This window comes from Theropithecus gelada, chromosome 13, assembly GCF_003255815.1.
Source record: "Theropithecus gelada isolate Dixy chromosome 13, Tgel_1.0, whole genome shotgun sequence".
In the NCBI taxonomy this organism is placed as follows: Eukaryota; Metazoa; Chordata; class Mammalia; order Primates; family Cercopithecidae; genus Theropithecus; species Theropithecus gelada.
The window spans coordinates 45,268,143-45,289,200 of NC_037681.1; the positions used below are offsets into that span (position 1 = coordinate 45,268,143).

At 43.1% G+C, this 21,058-nt stretch overlaps 1 protein-coding gene and 1 pseudogene across 4 annotated transcripts in view; one reads left to right on the forward strand and one right to left on the reverse strand.

Moving 5' to 3' along the window:
• The first annotated feature begins 1,104 nt into the window (after positions 1–1,104).
• Positions 1,105–11,743, forward strand: LOC112604478 (annotated as a pseudogene). Its single transcript, XR_003115234.1, has 2 exons — positions 1,105–1,165; positions 10,486–11,743. The product of XR_003115234.1 is annotated as a 39S ribosomal protein L45, mitochondrial pseudogene (transcript).
• Positions 11,744–12,853: 1,110 nt separating this feature from the next.
• DNAJC27 (DnaJ heat shock protein family (Hsp40) member C27) overlaps positions 12,854–21,058 on the reverse strand; it is a 28,753-nt gene continuing 20,548 nt past the window's right edge. For 2 of the 3 annotated variants that reach the window (XM_025354901.1, XM_025354902.1), the window contains exons 6-7: positions 20,640–20,800; positions 12,854–16,941 (exon numbers count right to left, since the gene is read on the reverse strand). In XM_025354901.1, the coding sequence (XP_025210686.1) occupies positions 16,809–16,941; positions 20,640–20,800 (294 nt within the window). In that variant the 3' untranslated portion in view covers positions 12,854–16,808. The remainder of the gene's footprint in view (positions 16,942–20,639; positions 20,801–21,058) is intronic. The other variant, XM_025354903.1, reaches the window with a different exon arrangement.

The following is a 21,058-nucleotide window of genomic DNA, read 5'->3' on the forward strand; positions in this document are numbered from 1 at the left end:
CAGGCCCCAGTTTGAATCCAGGTCCCACTTTTGCAACAGCTCAATGGTTGCCTTCATGTCCCAGGGCTGCCATAACAAATTACCACAAACTGGGTGGCTTAAAACAAGTTATTCGCTCATGCTTCTGAAGGTCAGAGGTCCAAAATGGGGGTATGTTGGGTGTTGGCAAGGCTGTTTCCCTCTGAAGGCTCTGAGGACGAATCCAGCCTATGCCTCTCTCCTAGCTGCTGGTGGCTGCTGGCAGCCTCAGGTGCTCCTTTGCTTGGGGCTTTAAAATTCCATGCTCTGCCTCTGGCTTCACTAAGCCTCCCTTTCTCTGTGTGCCTCTCTGTCTCTCTCCCTTCCCTTCCCTTCCCTTCCCTTCACTTGGAGTTGACAATGGATTTAGGGCCTGCCTTAACCCAGGATGATCTCATCTCAAGGTCTTTACCTTAATCACATCTGCAAAGACCCTATTCCAGATAAGGTCACACTTTGAAGTTCTAGTGGGCCCATCTTTGGTAGACCGTAATGCAGCCACTACAGTAGTCTTAGATAATTAACTTACCCTCTCCAAGCACTTTTCCTTATGCAAAGTATAGGGATAAAATATTTATCCTAAGTGGTTATTGTGAGATTCAAATACAATGCTTTTTCATTGCTTAGGAAGTACTTGGTCTATAATAAGTGCTCAATAAATGGTAGGAATTTGGATATTATCCTATAGGCAACAGAAAGCTTCATAAAGTAGGTGTTTGAGGAGGGAGAAAAAGAAGTTGCTTTCCAAATTTGCCCTCTTTTTTTGTTTGTTTTTTTTGTTTTTTGGTTTTTTTTTTTTTTCAGATAGAGTCCCGCTGTGTCACCCAGGCTGGAGTGCAGTGGTGCGATCTCCGCTCACTGCAACCTCCACCTCCTGGGTTCAAGCGATTCTCCTGCCTCAGCCTCCCGAGTAGCTGGGATTACAGGTACGTGCCACCATGCCAGCTAATTTTTGCATTTTTAGTAGAGACGGGGTTTTACCATGTTGGCCAGGCTGATCTCAAACTCCTGACCTCAGGTGATCTGCCAGCCTTGGCCTCCCAAAGTGCTGGGATTACAGGCATGAGCCACCGCGCCCGGCCAGGGATGTGCAAGCGCCTAGGCGATGCTGAGGCCACTTTGAAAATCACTGGCCTGCACATCTGCTGTGCTTTGCAAATAGTAGATGCTCAATAAGTCCTTTTTGCAATGAATCCTATACTTTCTAAAATGAAGCTTCTCTCTTAGGGCGACAAAGACTATTCAAGACTTAATACCAACTAATAATGCCGACTGCAGACTGCTAGTGAGTTGTCAGATCTTCCTGCATACAACTTTAAATCATGATATCAATTAATTAGACTTCAGCCAAATCCATCCTAATAAATACACTTTACAAAATCCCAAACCTTGCTCCATTAAACATTCCTTGGCAATATGGAAGGGATAGGCCGGGGGCGGTGGCTCAAGCCTGTAATCCCAGCACTTTGGGAGGCCGAGACGGGCGGATCACGAGGTCAGGAGATCGAGACCACCCTGGCTAACACAGTGAAACCCCGTCTCTACTAAAAAATACAAAAAACTAGCTGGGCGAGGTGGCAGGCGCCTGTAGTCCCAGCTACTCGGGAGGCTGAGGCAGGAGAATGGCGTGAACCCAGGAGGCGGAGCTTGCAGTGAGCTGAGATCCGGCCACTGCACTCCAGCCCGGGCGACAGAGCGAGACTCCGCCTCAAAAAAAAAAAAAATATGGAAGGGATACTCTCTGGTGCAAGATTGAGAAGCTTTGGGGCATTGGTTAATTTCATTAGGTCTATAGGGAAAATCACAAGAGGTGAGTAGCCTTTACGCCTCTGATAGTGAAAAACGGTGTGGTGTTGCCTTTAACAGCCATATATATATATATATACACACACACACACACACATACATACACATATATATTTTTTTGAGATGGAGTCTCACTCTTGTTGCCCAGGCTGAAGGGCAATGGCATGATCTTGACTCACTGCAACCTCTGCCTCCCGGGTTCAAGCAATCCTCCTGCCCTAGCCTCCTAAGTAGCTGGGATTACAAGTGCCCACCACAACTCCTGGCTAACTTTTATATTTTTAGTAGAGACGGGGTTTCACCATGTTGACCAGGCTGGTCTTGAACTCCTGACCTCAGGTGATCTGCCTTTCTTGGCTTCTCAAAGTGCTGGGATTACAGGCATGAGCCACCGCGCCTGGCCTAACAGCTATATTTTAAAACACTGTCATCAGTCAGCATACTTAGTGCCTCCTCAAGTGCCCTGTGAGGAATCCTATGAGAGAGAAGACTTTGAGACATAATCCCCACCCCAAGCACTAAAAATGTAGTCGAGGAGATGAGATCAGAGGGAAGGTTCCTGAGGGGTGGGAGGAAAGCTTGGCTGCTGGAGGCTGCATTAGAGCCAAGTTCACTTTCCCTCTTTCCTGGAGTCAACAAAGTGCCAAGCCACAGTTTGCTGTCACAGCTTATGAGATCTTATTGGTCGGTGGTGTTATTTCTCCTCAACTTGAAATCAACCATAGTGAGTATTTATACTACAGGAGCCAAGCAAAAGCTACAAATCAGGGTTTCCCCCAACCCCCTCCCAAGGGAACCAGTTCGCCAGCGCACCAGTCACTCCTCGGGCCTAGTTGAAGCAGCCTGGGAGGTTGCAGTTGCAGTTTCCAAGAGGAGCGTGGCATGAAATTGGGTCTGATGTGGCACCAGAGCCTCAGGGTGGTGATGGCTGGAAGACAGGCCTGAGGGGATGGGCCTCGTGTCTGGGATGGGAAAAGTGGCCCAGAGTTACCAACCCTCCAGGGGGCAGGGGGCAGAGCAGGGGAGGCCTAGGGCCAGCCTGGACAACTAGGAGGACCAGTGCTCATACCTCCAGTCTGGAGGCCATGGAGGGACCAATGACATCAGTGGGAGATCGACCAGTAGGACCAGCTAGAGGCAGTCAAGGCCGTGAGGGTAGGGGATGGCAAGAGGACAGAAAACGTTTCTCCTGGCCAAGATGAGAGGTGAGGTACCCCAGCCCCAACTTTAGGTCTTCCCTGGGGAGAAAGAGGGGAGCAGAAATGCGAGGGCGAGATGATCTTGCATTTACTGAGTTTTAATCTTGAGTTAATTGTGTTTGAAACCAGAAGCGACTAACTTACCTTAAGAGGCAAATTTTAAGTTTTCGTATCCTTGGTGAAAATGTTAGCATGGGAGCCAAGATAACTCCTATTTCATAAAAGAATGTCTTTGAACATCTGAATCTTATGGACTTGCTACTGAAAAAAATTTTTTTTGCTTCTCCCACCCCCACCAAAATCAAGTCAGGATGAGCTATTTTCCAGGAAACATTTTTCCTTTCTTTTATTTATTTTTTCTGAGTTGGGATCTCACTCTGTCACCCAGGCTAAAGTGCAGTGGCATGACCATGGCTCACTACAGCCTCAAACTCCTCGGTTCAAGTGATCATCCCTCCTCAGCCTTCCGGGTAGCTGGGATTACAGGCCCAAACCACCACACCACCGCAAACAGCTAATTTTTAAAATTTTTATTTTTTAACTTTTTATAAAGACAGGATCTTGCCGGGCGCAGTGGTTCATGCCTGTAATCTCAGCACTTTGAGAGCCCGAGGCGGGCCAATCACGAGATCAGGAGATCAAGACCATCCTGCCTAACACAGTGAAACCCCGTCTCTACTAAAAATGCAAAAAATTAGCCAGGCATGGTGGCAGGTGCCTGTAGTCCCAGTTACTAGGGAGGCTGAGGCAGGAGAATGGTGTGAACCCAGGAGACGGAGCTTACAGAGGGCCAAGATCGCGCCACTGCACTCCAGCCTGGGTGACAGAGTGAGATCCCAACTCAGAAAAAATAAATAAAAGAAAGGAAAAATGAAAAAAAAAAAAAAAAGACAGGATCTTTACATTGCCCAGGCTAGTTTCGAACTCCTGGCCTCAAGTGATCCTCCCACCTCGGCCTCCCAAAGTGCTGAGACTATAGGCGTAAGCCACCACACCCATACTACTGAAAATGTCAAACCTGTGATTTCATCTCAAACCTTTGTAAAATGAGATGTCATAATCACTATTTCATGTAGTAGAAATTTAAGGGTTTTCTTTAATTAAAATAAAAGAGGGCTTACCCAGGCATGGTGGTGCACACCTATAGCCTCTGTTCCTCAGGAGGCTGAGGTGGGTGGATTTCTTGAGTTCAGGAGTTTGAGACCAGCCTGGGCAACATGGCAAAAACCCATCTCTAAAAAGAAATACAAAAATTAGCTGTGTGTGGTGGTATGCACCTGTGGTCTCGGGAGGCTGAGATGGGAGGATCACTTAAGCCTGGAAAGTGGAGGCTGCAGTGAACTGAGATCACACCATTGCATTCCAGCCTGGGTGACCGAGGGAGACTGTCTCAAAAAAAAACTATCATCAATCTGTGTATATTATTGCTTAAAAAATAAGCGTTCAACAATGCCTGCTATTCCAAACTTTAGGAAAAGCATAATTCATATATATATATGTGTGTGTATATATATATATGTGTGTGTGTGTATATATATGTGTGTGTGTATATATATATGTGTGTGTGTGTGTGTGTGTGTGTGTATATATATATATATATTTTTTTTTTTTTCCTGAGACAGAGTTTCGCTCTTATGATGAGGCTGGAGTGAAGTGGCATGATCTTGGCTCACTGCAACCTCCGCCTCCCCGGGTTCAAGCAATTCTCCTGCCTCAGCCTCCCAAGTAGCTGGGATTATAGGCACCTGCCACCACTCCTGGCTGATTTTTGTACTTTTAGTAGAGACGGGGTTTTGCCATGTTGGCCAGGCTGGTCACGAACTCCTGACCTCAGGCGATCCACCTGCCTTGGCCTCCCAAAATGTTAGGATTACAGGTGTGAGTCACTCTGCCCAGCCAATTTGCTAATATTTTAAAAATTAATTTCTATTTTTTCTTCTCCTTTTTTTGCCGGAGTGGGAGGTGTTGAAGAAATCCCCCCAAAGAGTAGGTCTCTCCCAGCCTCCCCACCTGTTCTTAGATTATTAAACTCTCAGTTAATGTTGCAGTGGAATTATATGCAAGAAGCCTGGGAAACCTAGTTTTTACTCACTTTGTAAAATTTCATAAAGTAATGGTCTTTAAAAAGGACCTCAGGTGTTATCTAATTAAATGGCCTCATCTAATAACGGAGGAAACCTAATCTCAGAAGGTGAATCCACTTGCCCAAGGCTACTCTATTAATGAACAGGAGAGATAAGACTCTATCCCAAGTCTTCTAATTTCAATTCTGCTGCTGCTGTGTTATATGAGAGTGGAGTTTGCGGATATATAACTACTTTAAGTGGATTTGAAATCCCAGCCAGGGAGCACTGATTGCTATGTTAGCTTTCTGAAAAACTTCTAAGTCATTAAAAGCTTGTTTTCCCTGTAGTCTGAAATTTCTACTAATGTAAAGAGAAGCAGGATTTCATGACAGCCTAGAGTCACCATACTGTAAGAGGTCCCCACAAACAGCTTCAGAGTGAGTTAAAAAAAAAACTGCTGCTATGCTTAGCTTTTGGATTTGTGTAGTTTTTAGATGACCAAAGTACACTCATTGGGAAAACTCAAAGTACATTCATTGGGAAAACTCAAACAATATAGACAGGATTGGACGAAAAGTGAAACTATCCTAACCCCATTCCCTAAATTGCACTTCCTGGAGGCAAGCTTTAGAGTTTGGTGAATACAAACCACCTTTTCTTTGTATAGTGCTAGTGATTCTAACATAAAATGCCTGGCCACTTCTGGGGGCGAGGATGGGGCGGGAAACAGCCCCTTTAGAGCTTCCTGGGTTTTAACTATGACAAAAGAATGTTAGGAACATGAAAATCACTCAGAAACAAAATCCTTAGAGTGGGTCTCTCCCTATCTCCTGCCTCATAGGTTATTTAACTCTCAGTTACTGGCCTGGGTGGAGGTCCCTTAAGACATGATTTTCAAGCCATTCTGGAGGCATCAGAGGTCCCATAAGACTTTAAAATTTCATTAAAAAAAAAAAAAAGTGACCAGGCATGACCGCTTATGCCTGTAATCTCAGCACTTTGGGAGGCAAAGGCAGGTAGATTGCTTGAGCCCAGGAGTTCGAGAGCAGCCTGGGCAACACAGGGAGACATTGTCGCTACAAAAAATAGGAAAAATTAGCCAGGCGTGGTGGCATGTGCCTGTGGTCCTAGCTACTCAAGAGGTTGAGGTGGGAGGATCACTTAGGCCGGGGAGGCAGAGGTTGCAGTGAGCCGAAATTGCACTACTGCACTCCAGCCTGCGTGACAGAGTGAGACCTTGTCTCAAAAAAAAAAAAAAAAAAAAAAAAAAAAGAAAGCAACAAAAGAAAGAAAACGTAGACTGGGTGTGATGGCTCACGCCTGTAATCTCAGCACTTTGGGAGACTGAGATGGGTGGATCACGAGGTCAGGAGATCGAGACCATCCTGGCCAACATGGTGAAATCCCGTCTCTACTAAAAATACAAAAATTAGCTGGGTGTGGTGGTGCATGCCTGTAATCCCAGCTACTCGGGAGGCTGAGGCAGGAGAATTGCTTGAACCAGGGAGTCGGAGGTTGCAATGAGCCGAGATCGTACCATTGCACTCCAGCCTGGCGACAGAGCGAGACTCTGTCTCAAAAAAAAAAAAAAAAAAAGAAAGAAAACATATTAAGTACATCCACCAAATTCCGTATTCTAAAGCACTCATGTTAACTCTTTCTTGGTTTGGGCACACCTCAGAAAGAAGTTTCTGTCATTCCTCTGCATACATGCAGGATTTGATGAGGAAAATTGTCTGTGGTGGTCTTTTAAAAGTATATAGACCTCTTCAGGAGAATTGCTTGAACCCAGGAGGCGGAGACTGTGGTGAGTCAAGATCGCGCCATTGCACTCCAGCTTGGGCAACAAGAGCAAAACTCCCTTTCAATAAATATATATATATATCTTTATGTCCATCTAAGCAACCTGGTAAAGCAGGTACAATATGACTTACAAGTGGGAAGCAGAATATTTTAAAATTTGGATCCTGAGCCTGATAGTGTATAGTGGGAAGCTGGGTTCTGAAAATGGGCAGTCTTGGGTTTCAATAGCTTCTTGCCCCTGCCCCAGGGCTGGAGTGCAGTGGTGCAATCACGGCTCACTTGATTTCCCAGGTTCATGTCATCCTCCCACCTCAGCCTCCCGAGTAGCTGGGACTACTCGTGTGCCACCATGCCTGGCTAATTTTTGTGTTTTTTGTAGAAACAGGATTTCACCATGTTACCCAGAGTGATCTTGAACACCTGAGCTCAAGCAATCCTCTGTGTCTTGGCCTTCTAAAGTACTGGGATTGCAGGTGTAAGCCACCTCTCCCTGCGTGAATAGCTTCCTGTGTGGCCTCCGATGAGGCATTTAACCTCTCTGAATCTCGGTTTTCTCATCTGTAAAACGGGGATAACAATATAAAAATAAAAGACATCCATATTCTTAAGAGTCATTGGTTATTTCCGGAACTTCTCTTTGACTTTCTTTCTTTCTTTCTTTTTCTTTCTTTCTCTCTCTCTTTTTCTTTTAACATTTATTCCATTCACTGTACTCAATTCTTTCACTTTTTTTTTTTTTCCAGCTGGAATCTTGTTCTGTCACCAGCCTGGAGTGCAGTGGCACGATCTCGGCTTGCTGCAACCTCTGTCTCCCGGGTTCAAGTTATTCTCCTGTCTCAGCCTCCCGAGTAGCTGGGATTACAGGCATGCACCACCATGCCCAGCTAATTTTTGTATTTTTAGTAGAGACGGGGTTTCACCATGTTGGCCAGGATGGTCTCAATCTCCTGACCTCTCATGATCCGCCTGCCTCGGCCTCCCGAAGTGCTGGGATTTCAAGTGTGAGCCACCACGCCCGGCCCTCTTTGGCTGTCCAAGGTGATTTAATATCTCATAATTTCTACCATCTAGCATCTTTCTAACTACCCTTCTCAAGACCCCAGTCTTCTACTCCATCTAATCACATCTTTCTCTTCCTTTAGGCAGTCCCCAGCCTCCAGGAGTCTTGTTCATTTCTTTGGAAGAGCAGCTTAGCTCTCTGCCTCACAGCACAATGCCGGAGTACCTTCCCTCAGAGCTAAAATTTCATCAGGAAGCAGCATTAAACACAGCCTCTGCCTAACACTGCCTGCAGCACAAGGCCCAGCAAAAGCTCTTAACCCAGTGTCCTTGAATACGATTCATTTTCTTGGGCAAGGTGCTCTCCTCCAGCAGCATCTGTGAGCAGGAGAGATTACTATCTTCAGATCTAAACCCTGCCATCTTCCTCAGGAGGCACAACTGCCTATTCGCTTCTTCTAGAAGGGGTGAAGTTACCAATGTGAACTTACAGATTTGTCCTAATAAAATGTTGCTTTTAGCTCTTTAATATATAGGGATCCCATGTTGGAGTTTACTAGAAATACAGGGTTCAGTCACTAAAAAAACAGTTGACAACCACTGACTTGGGGCTTTTCTGTTTGCTCCCTGCTAGTCAGAAGGAAGACAGTTTGTTCTATTTTCTTTTCTTTTTTTTTTTTTTAATGAGACAGAGTTTCACTCTTGTCGCCCAGGCTGGAGTGCATGGTGCGATCTCGGCTCACTGCAACCTCTGCCTCCCAGGTTTAAGCAATTCTCCTGCCTTAGCCTCCCCAGTAGCTGGGATTACAGGCATGTACCACCACTCCCAGCTAATTTTTGTATTTTTAGTAGAGATGGGATTTTACCATGTTGGCCAGGCTGGTCTCGAACTCCTGACCTCAGGTGATCCACCCACCTCAGCCTCCTAAAGTGCTAGGATTACAGGCGTGAGCCACCGTACTTGGCGTTATTTTCCTTTTGAACCACAAAGATCCTTTCTTTCTTCAGTATTTATTCAATTAACTTACTTTCTCTCATACTCCAAAACTAGCAGAATGTTTACATCCTGACATCTGAGGACACAAGACCCTCTCATCTTAATTTCTCTTAATCATAGCAGATTTTTACATTCTCTTCCTAATATAAATGCATTCATGCGTTACAGCTGCTGATTTTATAATTACCAACGAATTGGTTTTGGATGCAAGGAGACATTTTCTTCAAGTCATAGCATTTAGAACAGTCAACTGACCAGAATTTTAACGAGGTGATATTATGGTACATATTTGTTTATATAACTAAAACAACAAACTTAGATTTTAGATATTTTCCCTTAAAATGAACCCAACTTTCAACTGCTTTAGAAGAATATGTTGATATATTTCATTATGAATATACAAACTTGTATATAAAGAAATCCCTAACTAAATGGTTGGAACTATTTCCTTTAATTTAATTTTATTATTTTATTTTGAGACGGAGTCTCACTCTGTTACCCAGGCTGGTGTGCAGTGGCATGATCTCAGCTCACTGCAAGCTCCGCCTCCTGGGTTCAAGTGCTTCTCTTGCCTCAGCCTCCTTAGTAGCTGGGACTACAGGTGTTCACCACCACCTCCGGCAAATTTTTGTATTTTTAGTAGAGACGGGGGTTTCGCCACGTTGGTCAGCCTGGTCTTGAACTCCTGACCTCGAGTGATCCCTGCCCCCACCTTGGCCTTCCAAAGTGCTGGGATTATAGGCGTTAGCCACTGCGCCCGGCCGGAACTATTTCCTTTAGGCCAACATGAAAAACTGAGGTTGGCATAATGATAATGGTTGAGCTCTCAAAAAAATAAATAAAAGCATTTAACAACCTACATGATCTTCAGTATATAGTAGCAATGAGTATTAATTCTGAAATTGTATCTTGAAGATTTCTAAAAAATGCAATCGAGAAATAAATTACAGAAAAAAAGAAACTCTTCAAAACACAAATTTTTAAAAATGACACTAGACTGTAAGCTCCACAGGGCAGGGATTTTTGTCACTTCTGCGCTCTGCTAGATCTCCAGCACCTAGAAAAGGGCCTGGCACATGGTAGGTGCTCAGTAAATACATGGTGAATGAATATATATATATATTTTTGAGACGGAGTCTCGCACTGACGCCCAGGCTGGAGTGCAGTGGTGCGATCTCGGCTCACCGCAACCTCTGCCTCCCAGGTTCAAGCGATTCTCCTGCCTCAGCCTCCAGAGTAGCTGGGATTACACGTGCCGGCCACCATGCCCAGCTAATTTTTTGTATTTTTAGTAGAGACGGGGTTTCACTATGTTGGCCAGGCTGGTTTCGAATGCCTGACCTCGTGATCCACCCACCTTGGCCTCCCAAAGTGCTGGAATTACAGGCGTGAACTACTGCACCCGGCTGGTGAATGAACACTTTCAACAATAAAGTTTGATTAAAAATTTAAGAAATTACAGGTGCCCTCGATAGGCAATCAATCAACTGGAAACTAAAAAGCCAGATAATTTTGCATCTTAAATTGACCCTGAAACAAATTGAGTAAGTCCAGTTTTTCTTTTCCATTTACAACTGGTTATTGGTTTAAAAAGCAGCCACTTCCCAGCGGCCTTTGCGGGAACAAGATGGCAGCCCCCATACCTCAAGGCCAGTTCTGGTGACTCAGTCCTCAGCTATAGTTCCAGTAAGAACTAAAAAACATTTCACACCTCCTGTTTATCAACCTAAATTTAAAACAGAAAAAGAGTTTATGGAACATGCCTGGAAAGCAGGATTGGTTATTCCTCCAGAAAAATCGGACTGTTCCATACATCTGGCCTGTACAGCTGGTATATTTGATGCCTGTGTTCCTCCTGAGGGTGATGCATGCATATCATCTCTTTCAAAGGAGGGACTGATACACAGAACTGAAGGAATGAAGAAGACTATGGCATCGCAAATGTCAATCCGGAGGATAAAAGACTATGATGCCAATTTTAAAATAAAGGACTTCCCTGAAAAAACTAAGGATATCTTTATTGAAGCTCACCTTTGTCTCAACAACTCAGACCATGACCGACTTCATACCTTGGTAACTGAACACTGTTTTCCAGACATGACCTGGGACATCAAATATAAGGCCGTCCGCTGGAGCTTCGTGGAATCTTTAGAGCCCTCCCATGTTGTTCAAGTTTGCTGTTCAAGTATGATGAACCAGGGCAATGTGTACAGCCAGATCACCGTACGCATGCACACCCGGCAGACTCTGGCCATCTATGACCGGTTTGGCCGGTGATGTATGGACAGGAAGATGTACCCAAGGATGTCCTGGAGTATGTTGTATTCGAAAAGCAGTTGACAAACCCATATGGAAGTTGGAGAATGCATAGCAAGATCGTTCCCCCATGGGCACCCCCTAAGCAGCCCATCCTTAAGACGGTGATGATCCCTGGCCCTCAGCTGAAACCAGAAGAATATGAAGAGGCACAAGGAGAGGCCCAGAAGCCTCAGCTAGTCTGATGACAAAAATGATTCTGGGGTGAAGCCTGGGTGATGAGGCTGCTGGAAGCTTTGAAGTCTCCCATTCCCATCATGCTACAGAAAGAACTACCTTTGTTCTCTCTCATCCTGCTCAGGTCTTTTCAGTAGTCTCATCCTCAGCAACCATGGCTGATGGCTGGGCCCTAGCAGGTGGCAGGTATAACATGGCCATGTACACTCTTCTTTTTTAAATTTTATGTCAAGCTTCTGAGTCTAGATGAAAGACAGTATGTTTCAGAGAACATTGGATACCAGTTTTTTCCACAGCAGAGTCTGTGAGAGAGAACCAGCAGCATCCTCTTTGTAATCACAGGGCAGGGATCAGAGTTTGAAATAAAACGCTGTCAGAGTGTTGGTTAAAAAAAAAAAAAAAAAAAAAAAAAGTAGCCAAACAAACACCCCAGTTGAGAGAAACCAAGTAATTAGATATATTTTAATATATAAAATGTTACACTTGTTAAATGTTACTGACCATAGCTTTCTCATCCCTGCTTATGATCCTTGTTGGCTTTTATTTTCTAACATTCTTTAGGCTGCAGGTAACAAAAAGCAAACTCCAACGAAACTGAAGCAGTAAACGAGTGGAAGGACTCTGAGGTGACTGATGAGCTTGACAAACAAGCTCATGGGCCCTCCCTCAAGGACTAGAAGGCAAGGCTGAAAACCATCAGGACTCTGCCTCTCGCTGGATGTCTGCTTCATTCTCAATTTTTTCCCATGAGGTTGGAATCAAGGTTGTCAGCATCACTGGGACTTCTTCCTTTCCTGAGAGAAAATATCTTCCTAGCTCCAGTTAGAGAGATCCTAGGGAGCGACACCTATGTGACCTATTTGGAGTCACATTCCTGTCCTGTGGACGGGTGTCTGTGACCAGGGAAGAAAGATCGGAAAGAACTTGAACTTTGAGGCCGGGCACAATGGCTCAGCAGTGGCTCACGCCTGTAATCCCAGCACTCTCGGAGGCCGAGGTGGGTGGATCACTTGAGGTCAGGAATTTGAGACCAGCCTGGCCAACATGGCGAAACCCTGTCCCCATCTCTACTAAAAATACAAAAATTAGCCAGGCGTAGTGGCGGGCACCTGTCATTTCAGCTAATTGGGAGGCTGAGGCAGGAGAATTGCTTGAACCCAGGAGGTAGAGGCTGCAGTGAGCTGAGATCACACCACTGTACTCCAGCCTGGGTGACAGAGTGAGACTCCATCTCAAAAAAAAAAAAAAACAACAAGACCTTGAACATTTTGAACGTCTCCCCTTTAGACCATGTTTAGCAGGATGAAGAGGACAGAGTAGCTCCCCTGAAAGACGGGTGGGCCATTCTCAGGAATGTCTTACTGAGGGTCACAGTTGGTGAGGAACTGGACTGGCTTCTAGCTTAGTATGTTTTCCATTAAAGACCAGTGTTTCCACAAATAAATGCAGCCCACAGACCAGTGTGGCTTTACTTGATATTTGGCTTTACTTTATAAAAATACACAACTTAAATACATATGACACTCTGTTTACAAGACATAAACAACTGGTAGATTTCACATTTTCAGTTATTTCAACAGAAAGAAAATATGTAAATTACCTTGTAAGAGTAAAGAGTTCATTTATAGACTCTGCTTTCACAGTTAAGGGGGAAGAATGCCCAGGGGCAATCAATGCAGGAAGCTAACCAACACCGTCCAGCTCTCCAGCAAAACTCATCTCGCCAACAGGGCCTCTATTGCACAGCCTAATATTGCACTGCTTGTTAGACACCATCTCACTTATCCATGTCAGAAGTGTAAGCTTTTGTCTTCTCTAGAAAAGTTTAATGGAAAAAAACAATGAACAAACAGTAAAACTGTGTCTTACAATTGTGCTAAATACCAGTTATGAGAAGTACGAACCTCTCTTTGCAAAGCTTGCAATGAAAGGTGGTTAGCTATATTTTGCAGCTAAGTTCATTTTCAAGTTTTACAAAAACTTTGATTCAGAGTAAGCTTGATGGGGTACAGTGGCAAAGGAGGTGACATTCCCATGCCTAGTGGAATTAGTTGTAAGGGGGCACTGTCACTGTCAAAGGCACCATGCACATGGCTTACAGCTCCACCCTTTCTAACTTTTGGCAAAATCTCTCCCTTCCCCTTGTGATGCTGTCATTGTTCTATGGGGTGCAGCTCCTTTTTTTTTTTCTTCTTTTTTTTTGGAAACTGATTCAGAGCTTGCAGTGGCTGCTTACTTACTCTGGCTATCTTTCAGAAATTTAGCTGCCTTATCTATGGCTCGTTTAACTAACAGTGAATTAGGTACTAGTTTATAGGTATAAAGAAATAGTTACTCAGTTGAGAATTCAGTATATGAGAACATACTAGAGTAAGTTTCCTGAGGTAAATGTATGCCTTAAAGAATGATGTGCAATCTATAGAACTGTAGCATTTTCTCTTGGGTAGCAACACAATGACCCCCAAGTCTGGACTTTTAAATTAACAGGCTAACAAAACTAAGGATACATTGATATAGAGAAATAAAATGACAATGCTGAAGTCAAAGAAATATTGACAGCTGAGATATCAATTCAAAAGGAGGCATGAAGGGGAACAGAGGAACAGAAGGAGCCTGTATTTTAAAGTGCTTAGGTAGGTTAGAAGATGAATTTAAAATGCCTCCAGGGATTTCTAACAAGTTTAAAAAGTGTTACTTCTTGGTGATTCAGATGTTGAAGACATGGCTTTTCTTTAATAATAGCTATTCAAACTTTTTATTCTTTTTTGAAAAACAAGATCCTCTATAAAAACGTTTTAGCCATTGTAATTATTCTGCTAGCTGTTACTCTCACTAATGTATTTTGAAATCCTAACTGGCTGAAGAATTTTTAATAAGGTTGAACTACAAAGCACACATTTGCACCAATAATTTAAATTAATGCATAGATGTCTGTGAAATTTTGCATGAAGTTAGTGCCAAAAAAAAACCTTTCCATTGCAGATCATGCTTTGTTATTTCTTCATATTCTGCCGAAGGATTATAGGAGTCAGAAAAATTCTAGGACCCTGAAGCTTAACTTGCTTATTTTATTCCTTTTACGTAAATGAAGTGGTATATGGCCATTCTTAGCATTAATATGAAGGTTGGAAACTGAGTCCCAAGACCTAAGAATCAAGCTCAGGCTAAATTTCACCAACTCACACATAAGGATATGAGTGGAAGCACTAATGAATTTTCTCTGCTATAATTGCTCATCTGTGCAATACGGTTGAATGAGGTTCCCAATCTATTATGTAATAACAGTGATGAAAACTGGCACCAGCTTTTATACAGGGCCACACATTCAGTGAGTTGTCATGTCAATTTGGGCTGACACTACCATGTATGATCCCTCATTCATATGACTTCTACATTCTGCTGTGAGGGCAGACATGTCTGAGTGCTTTCAGCATGATAAAGGCCTTCCTTAAGCAAAATTTAAGTCCTGAAGAACTCTGGGTTGGAGTTCTGTAGCCTCAGAAGCCAGTTAAAGGCCAGAGGAAAATCTTGCAAGAAATAACATATCAATCAGTTCATTTATAAAGTTGTTTTGATATTACCAAGATGAAAAATGCTATGATAAAGCAATGTTCTGGTTTCCTGATGACAAGCTCAGTGCAGCACGAGTACAGGCATACAGTGAAAAGCTGCTGTGTGGAAAATCCACAAGACTGCAGTGGGCTTGGATTGGAAGAGAGTGGCTTTTCTTCTTAGGTGGTAAGGTAGATGCTCTCTGGCAGTCGATATGGGATAGCTTTTTAAAATCCACAGGATAGGAAGATTTTATATACTTTCAAGCCCCAATTAGTACAGCTAATTGAAAGTATATAAAAATGTTAGTTAATGTGGCTGTAGCTAAAAATATGATGTAACAAGAGTGATGACGTAATGAGTCAACTGGTGAGACTGGTTCTATAAGCACCGTAAGGAGTGCCAGTCCTAATACGGGAACTTCATCCATCCCTTGTATACCAAGGAAGAGACTGTGGCCAGAGAATGTATTTTGTAAGCTATAGTTTAAAAATTTGGAGCCCAAACAGGAATTACAGAGATTCCTCCCAATAAAGGCCCTGAGGTTTCCCCTGACTGCCACCCAAAGGATCTACACTTGTCTCTGGTCAACCAGGTTCAGGTCAAGGCTTAGAAGAGGGAGGAGGCAGTGGCCAGAAGCCAGGGACTCAAGAGGAGAGAAACGATGGCAGATGTGGGGTTCAGAAAAAACACAAGAGGGGAAGGGGAAGAGGGGAAAAAAGGAAGAAACAACACTGGTGAGGAAGTGCAGAAGAGGCCAGCTTTGCTGAGGAGTGGCCCTGCCTTTCTCACCTGCCTGTGGCAAAGGCTGGCAATAAGACAAGGGCTAAGCCTCACGGGGAGTCTCTCCTACTGCATCAAGCTTGCCCTGAGCTTGGCTGACCTTTTCCTCTGCCGATGTGCATAATCTTCAAGTGCGACCTGTAAGTATCTTTTTTTTTTTTTTTTTTTAAAGACACAAGGTGTTACTATGTTGCCCAGGTGGGACTTGAGCTCCTGGGCTCAAGCAATCCTCCTGTCTCAGCCTCCTGAGTAGCTGGGACTACAGACAGATACTACTGCACCTAGCTCCTGCAAGTACTTCTGTCTTGGGGTCTGATTCCTCATTCCCAGGTGCACAATGCTCTCTACTGCTACCAGCAACCATTTCTATGGCAAGGAAAAGGCCTCAGATCCAGGAACAGGATGAGCAGCAGCTAGTGTACCTAGAATTTGTGGCTACCACCACCTTTTCTCTTAGGACTGGCTTGTCTCTCCCCCTGGTGGCTGCAGAAGAGGAACAGAGTGAATATCATAAAGGATTGCTCAATTCAGAACTGTATCACCTCATTTTACAAACTCCCAAAGGGCTGCCAAGAGTCATCATTATAGATCGATGGTTAAAATATCACCTAAGGAACTCATCGTAAAAGCAGCAACTTCTCTGTAAGGTCACACCAAACTTACAGGGATTCTGATGTTGTTTGCTTCCATTTTTGTTATTTTCTTCTCTTATGAGGAATTCAGTAAAAAACAAAAAGTGAAAGGGTCCTCTTGTCCTCTCTTCCCTCCCTCCAGGAACCTCGTGGATTTCCCCAAGTGAAATGTCTAAGGGATACTATAATTACAGAGCTGACGAATGAGAAAAAAATTCAGATTATCTAGAAATATGAGATGAAGTAAGCGACGCTCAGTTCTCTTCACTTCATACAAATGCAGGTCATTTCTCAGTAAAATGTCTATGAAATGGGCACCTGAATTACTGATATACAAATGACAACACATGAATGAAAAGAGCAGTGAGATTCTGGGAAGGAAAACTCCATGTTGGTCATTTCACCTCTAGGGAAAGTCTGTTTGCATTTGAGTCCCACACGTGGCTTTTTTCTCTACTTTCTACTTGATGTTTTTCAGGAGGGCTGTCCGAGCATTCACAACTGCTTTGAAGGCATCTTCACTGCCAGGTGCTACACATTTGTCAGGGTGAAGCAGCACAGCAAGTTTCCGATACGCTTTATTGACTTCATCCCTGGGAAAAGCAGCCAAGATCTATGTTAGTAACAAAGTCAGCCCAACCCACTGCATGTTAGCTGTTTCGATACACATATCTCTTGCAGTGAACATATCCTAAATTATTACCCTTTCTCAAAGGCAGGATTAAAGGACTAGAAAACAGACAATGAACCAATAAATAATACGTTATAACACAAATTGAAAAAATTATTATTACACAATGCAAAAAGTATGTAAATGCTAACAAAACACTTAGTAAAAGAATAATCAGATGAAAACAGGCAGTACTTGGCACCTCGCAGGCACTCAGCGTATCTTTGCTGATTGAAAGAATAAGGGCTTGGGCATCAGGGAAGGCACCCAGAGTCGCCTTCTGAAAGAAGGGGTTCTGGGAGAAAACCAACAGCGGCCTGGAATGGAGCCCGAACACAGCACAGACAGAAAGCAAAACAACCCCAACACCTGGGCTTGATAAACAATCACAACAGTAGGTGCTTCATGACAAGTGTGTGCTGGGAAAACTGTTTCTCGAAGTTAGGATACAGGAGGTTGTTACATAACCCAGGCATGAGTGAGTACAAGAGTTTAGATTAAGGTATTTGTGGAAGGAAACAAGGGAAGATAAAAGATAAAGAAAGAAATGGCAGAAGTGGATGATAAGCTGAATATCCAGAAGGAGAAGATGAAAGGAAAGGGGCTGAAATGAGCTCTAGGGTCAAGGTCATGAGCAATCTGAGGCCCAAGAAGGTGACACCACTGAGCAAGCAAGGGATGCTGGAAAGGGGTAGCCCAGAATGACCATGAGCTCATTGAGACCAAAGAAGAAACATGACAGAGATCAGTACTATCCGGAGAGGAAAGGAGCAGTAGCTGTGCTTTTCCAATCCGGCGGTTCCTATAAACCAGTGGCACTCCAGGAGAGAGCTGCAGGCTTCTGAGCGCCTCAAAGAGCCAAAACTGGCTGGGGAGGGGCCTGGATACACCTGTCCCTGTCCCCACTGGTCATCATCATCTGATGGCAGGCCTCCCAGAAGGCTCTAAGTACCCAGCCACTCCCCTGTCAGATTAAGCTCTGTCTCTACCAGATGGTTTTATTTCTCACCTTCCCTTTGTAATTCAGGGTTCCAGTGATGCTATAAGCATGGATACGGCGCTTTATCAAATGCCCTAGCCTTTCTCCTTTATTTTTTATCAGAAGGATTTCTAATGTGGCTCGCCAAATCAGACGGCCTTTGATACCTTGGCTATGATGGAAAGTTTTATGTATCAGCTTGGAGAGACTGAGGTCATAGCGTCATGTTAACAGTCCTCCAAGTCTTAGGCATACATTCTAGGGCCTTTTCTGCTTTCTGCTCTTAGAGGGGTCCTGAATTTTCTTGTTTTAGCAAGAACCTTGTTCTTTCAGAAGGCTACTCTGGCAGGGGGCCTTCCTGGTGCCCTGCATGTTGTTTTTCTACATGTATAATTTTGATAATTCGCGAACAAGAATGACATTCTCCCTCTCTGAAGCAATTCGAATTGTCAGAATTTTTATTTGTCCCAAAGACCCCATATCCTTGAGGAAGGTACAGCATCCTCCCTCTTCTCCACGAGGGAGTCCTGGGAAGGGCCCTTCCAGCCACTCTGCCTCCCGAGAGAGGGTGTGCAAATGGGGTCAGTAGTTACACCTGGTCCTCTGCACTAAGAGTGCCTTTCAAGATTTGCAGGTAGCAGGAGAAACTCTCAAGATGTAACAATACATCAATTCTGTTGAAGACAAAGATTTTCTTAAAGTTCAAGAACAGTAAACACAGTTAACACTCAACAAATATCAAAACTCTCTGTAACTTAAGAAAAAAATGTTTTAAGGTTTTTTTCCCAAATGTACTTAGTGCCATACAAAATTAGTTTGCTGGCCCAGTGGAACAAAGGTAAGAAGCACATGTTTCTATTGGTTAAGGATATGAAACCTATAGGGGCCTGTAAGTTCTGGTAAACTTCAATTAACCAAAGTGAATACACAAGGAACCAAAAGTTTCTTCTTTCTTAATGAATATTGTTCTCAGTCTACTAACAGGTAGAAAAAGTAATCGTTTCTTAAGTTTAGAGCCAGCATCCCTTGGAGATGACACAGAAGAATTCAGAAAGAGACTATGGAGGTCTAAAAAGAAATTTAAAAGATACGGATATACAGATTCAGTGCAATCTTACTGAAATCTTACTGGCTTATTTATTTATTTTTTTTTTGTAAATGGAGAAGCTGATCTTAAAATATATATGGAATTACAATAGATCCTTAATAGTCAAACAATCTTGAAAAAGAAAATAGGAAGACACATTTTCCAATTTCAAAACTCACTAAAAATCTACAATAAACCAAACAGTATAGCACTAAAAAAAAAAGATCCCGATAAACTCTATGCCTTACACATGAGGTCATCTGAATTCCCTGACAGCTTTAGAGCATCCTCAATATCACCTGGTGAATGAGTGTGCTCAATAACAGTCTTCCCCTTCCCTTCTCCTCTTTCCTTCTGGACCTGAAGATATGCTGTGAGGTCAGAATGGAGAAGAGATGTGTAGTGCTTTGGGTGCTGACATGGCAATTTCAAGACATACTTTTTTCTTTTGTGAGAATCAAGGTGACAAAGTAGGAAGGGTGAAGTATGTGGGGGGAGTCTGGGTGCAAAATAAGACACACAAATTACAATATGTGTAGTAACGGTGGAATTAGACCATTGAAAGTTACATAACCATAATGAATAATAATTTAATTTTGGTACAGGCAACAAAGAATAGTGATTGACTTTTTTTTCCTGAATAACTCTTTTGACTTAAATAAAATAATTAACATAAATACACACACAGAGGGCTGGGTGCAGTGGTGGCTCACGCCTATAATCCCAGCACTTTGGGAGGCCAAGGCGGTTGGATCACCCGAAGCCAGGAGTTCAAGATCAGCCTGGCCAACATGGCAAAACCCCATCTCTACTAAACATTCAAAAATTAGCCGGGCGTGGTGGCGTGTGCCTGTAATCCCAGCTACTCAGGAGGCTGAGGCAGGAGTATTGCTTGAACCCGGGAGGCAGAGGTTTCAGTGAGCTGAGATCACACCACTGCTCTCCAGCTGGGGTGACAGAGTGAGACTCTGTTTCAAAAATAAAAATAAATAAAAAATAAAATAAACAAACAAATACACACACAGATGAGGAACGTACACACAGATGAGGAACGTGCAGGGCTTTAGAGATAGACAGTTGAACATATAGTGTTCCAGGGTAAGAACCAATTATACCACCAACTCCTGAGATTCTTGAACATGCTTAATCTCACTGAATCCCAGTTTTCCCACCTACAAAACGAAATGTTTGTACAAGTTGATTGCCAACATGCTTTCCTCATCTAACATTCTATGATTGAATAATTCTCTTGTTAGTTTTTTTTTAAAGTTACATTAGCTTCAAGGCTCTTCTTGTTCCACACAGATGAAAGCAGAGCATACCATTTCACGAAGTGTTTATGCACATACATGACACAATTTTCTTACCGGGCAACTGTGCCCTCTATTTTATCTCTTTGGTATTCAGCTAATTCAGTGAAACAGAGTCATTCTGATATATTTTCATATATCTTCGTATTTCCAGCCAATTGGAAGAAGATGTACTGCACCTATAATTTTGGTGATGGGGTCTTTCTTTATGATAAAAGTCAGCACTGAAATCCCAGAGCGCTTACCTTGACGCCCCAGGTTTGACTCCCAGCATGTCCCAACTGTCTTTACTATTTCGAATTCTGCGAATGGCATCTGCTTGTTCTTTGGTGAAACTAGCACTGCTATTTGTGGTAGGGCGTTTCCCGCCATTTTCACATAAATCAACTATGGATACATAAAAGGTCTGCAAGAAGAAAACACATCCCAGGGTAGAAATGATTTTGTGAAAATAGGAATTCCTTTTAAACATCAACTTAAAATACTTTTAATATATTCCAGCAACTCTTAGAAGTCATGTATAAAGCAAATACATACTTTGGAAGATTTTTTTCTTTTATACTATTTAAATATATATATTCATATATTTTAATATGCAAAAAGTATAAGGAATAAAATTAAAGTGGCTGATAATCCTACTTTCAGATAACCACAATTGAAGTTA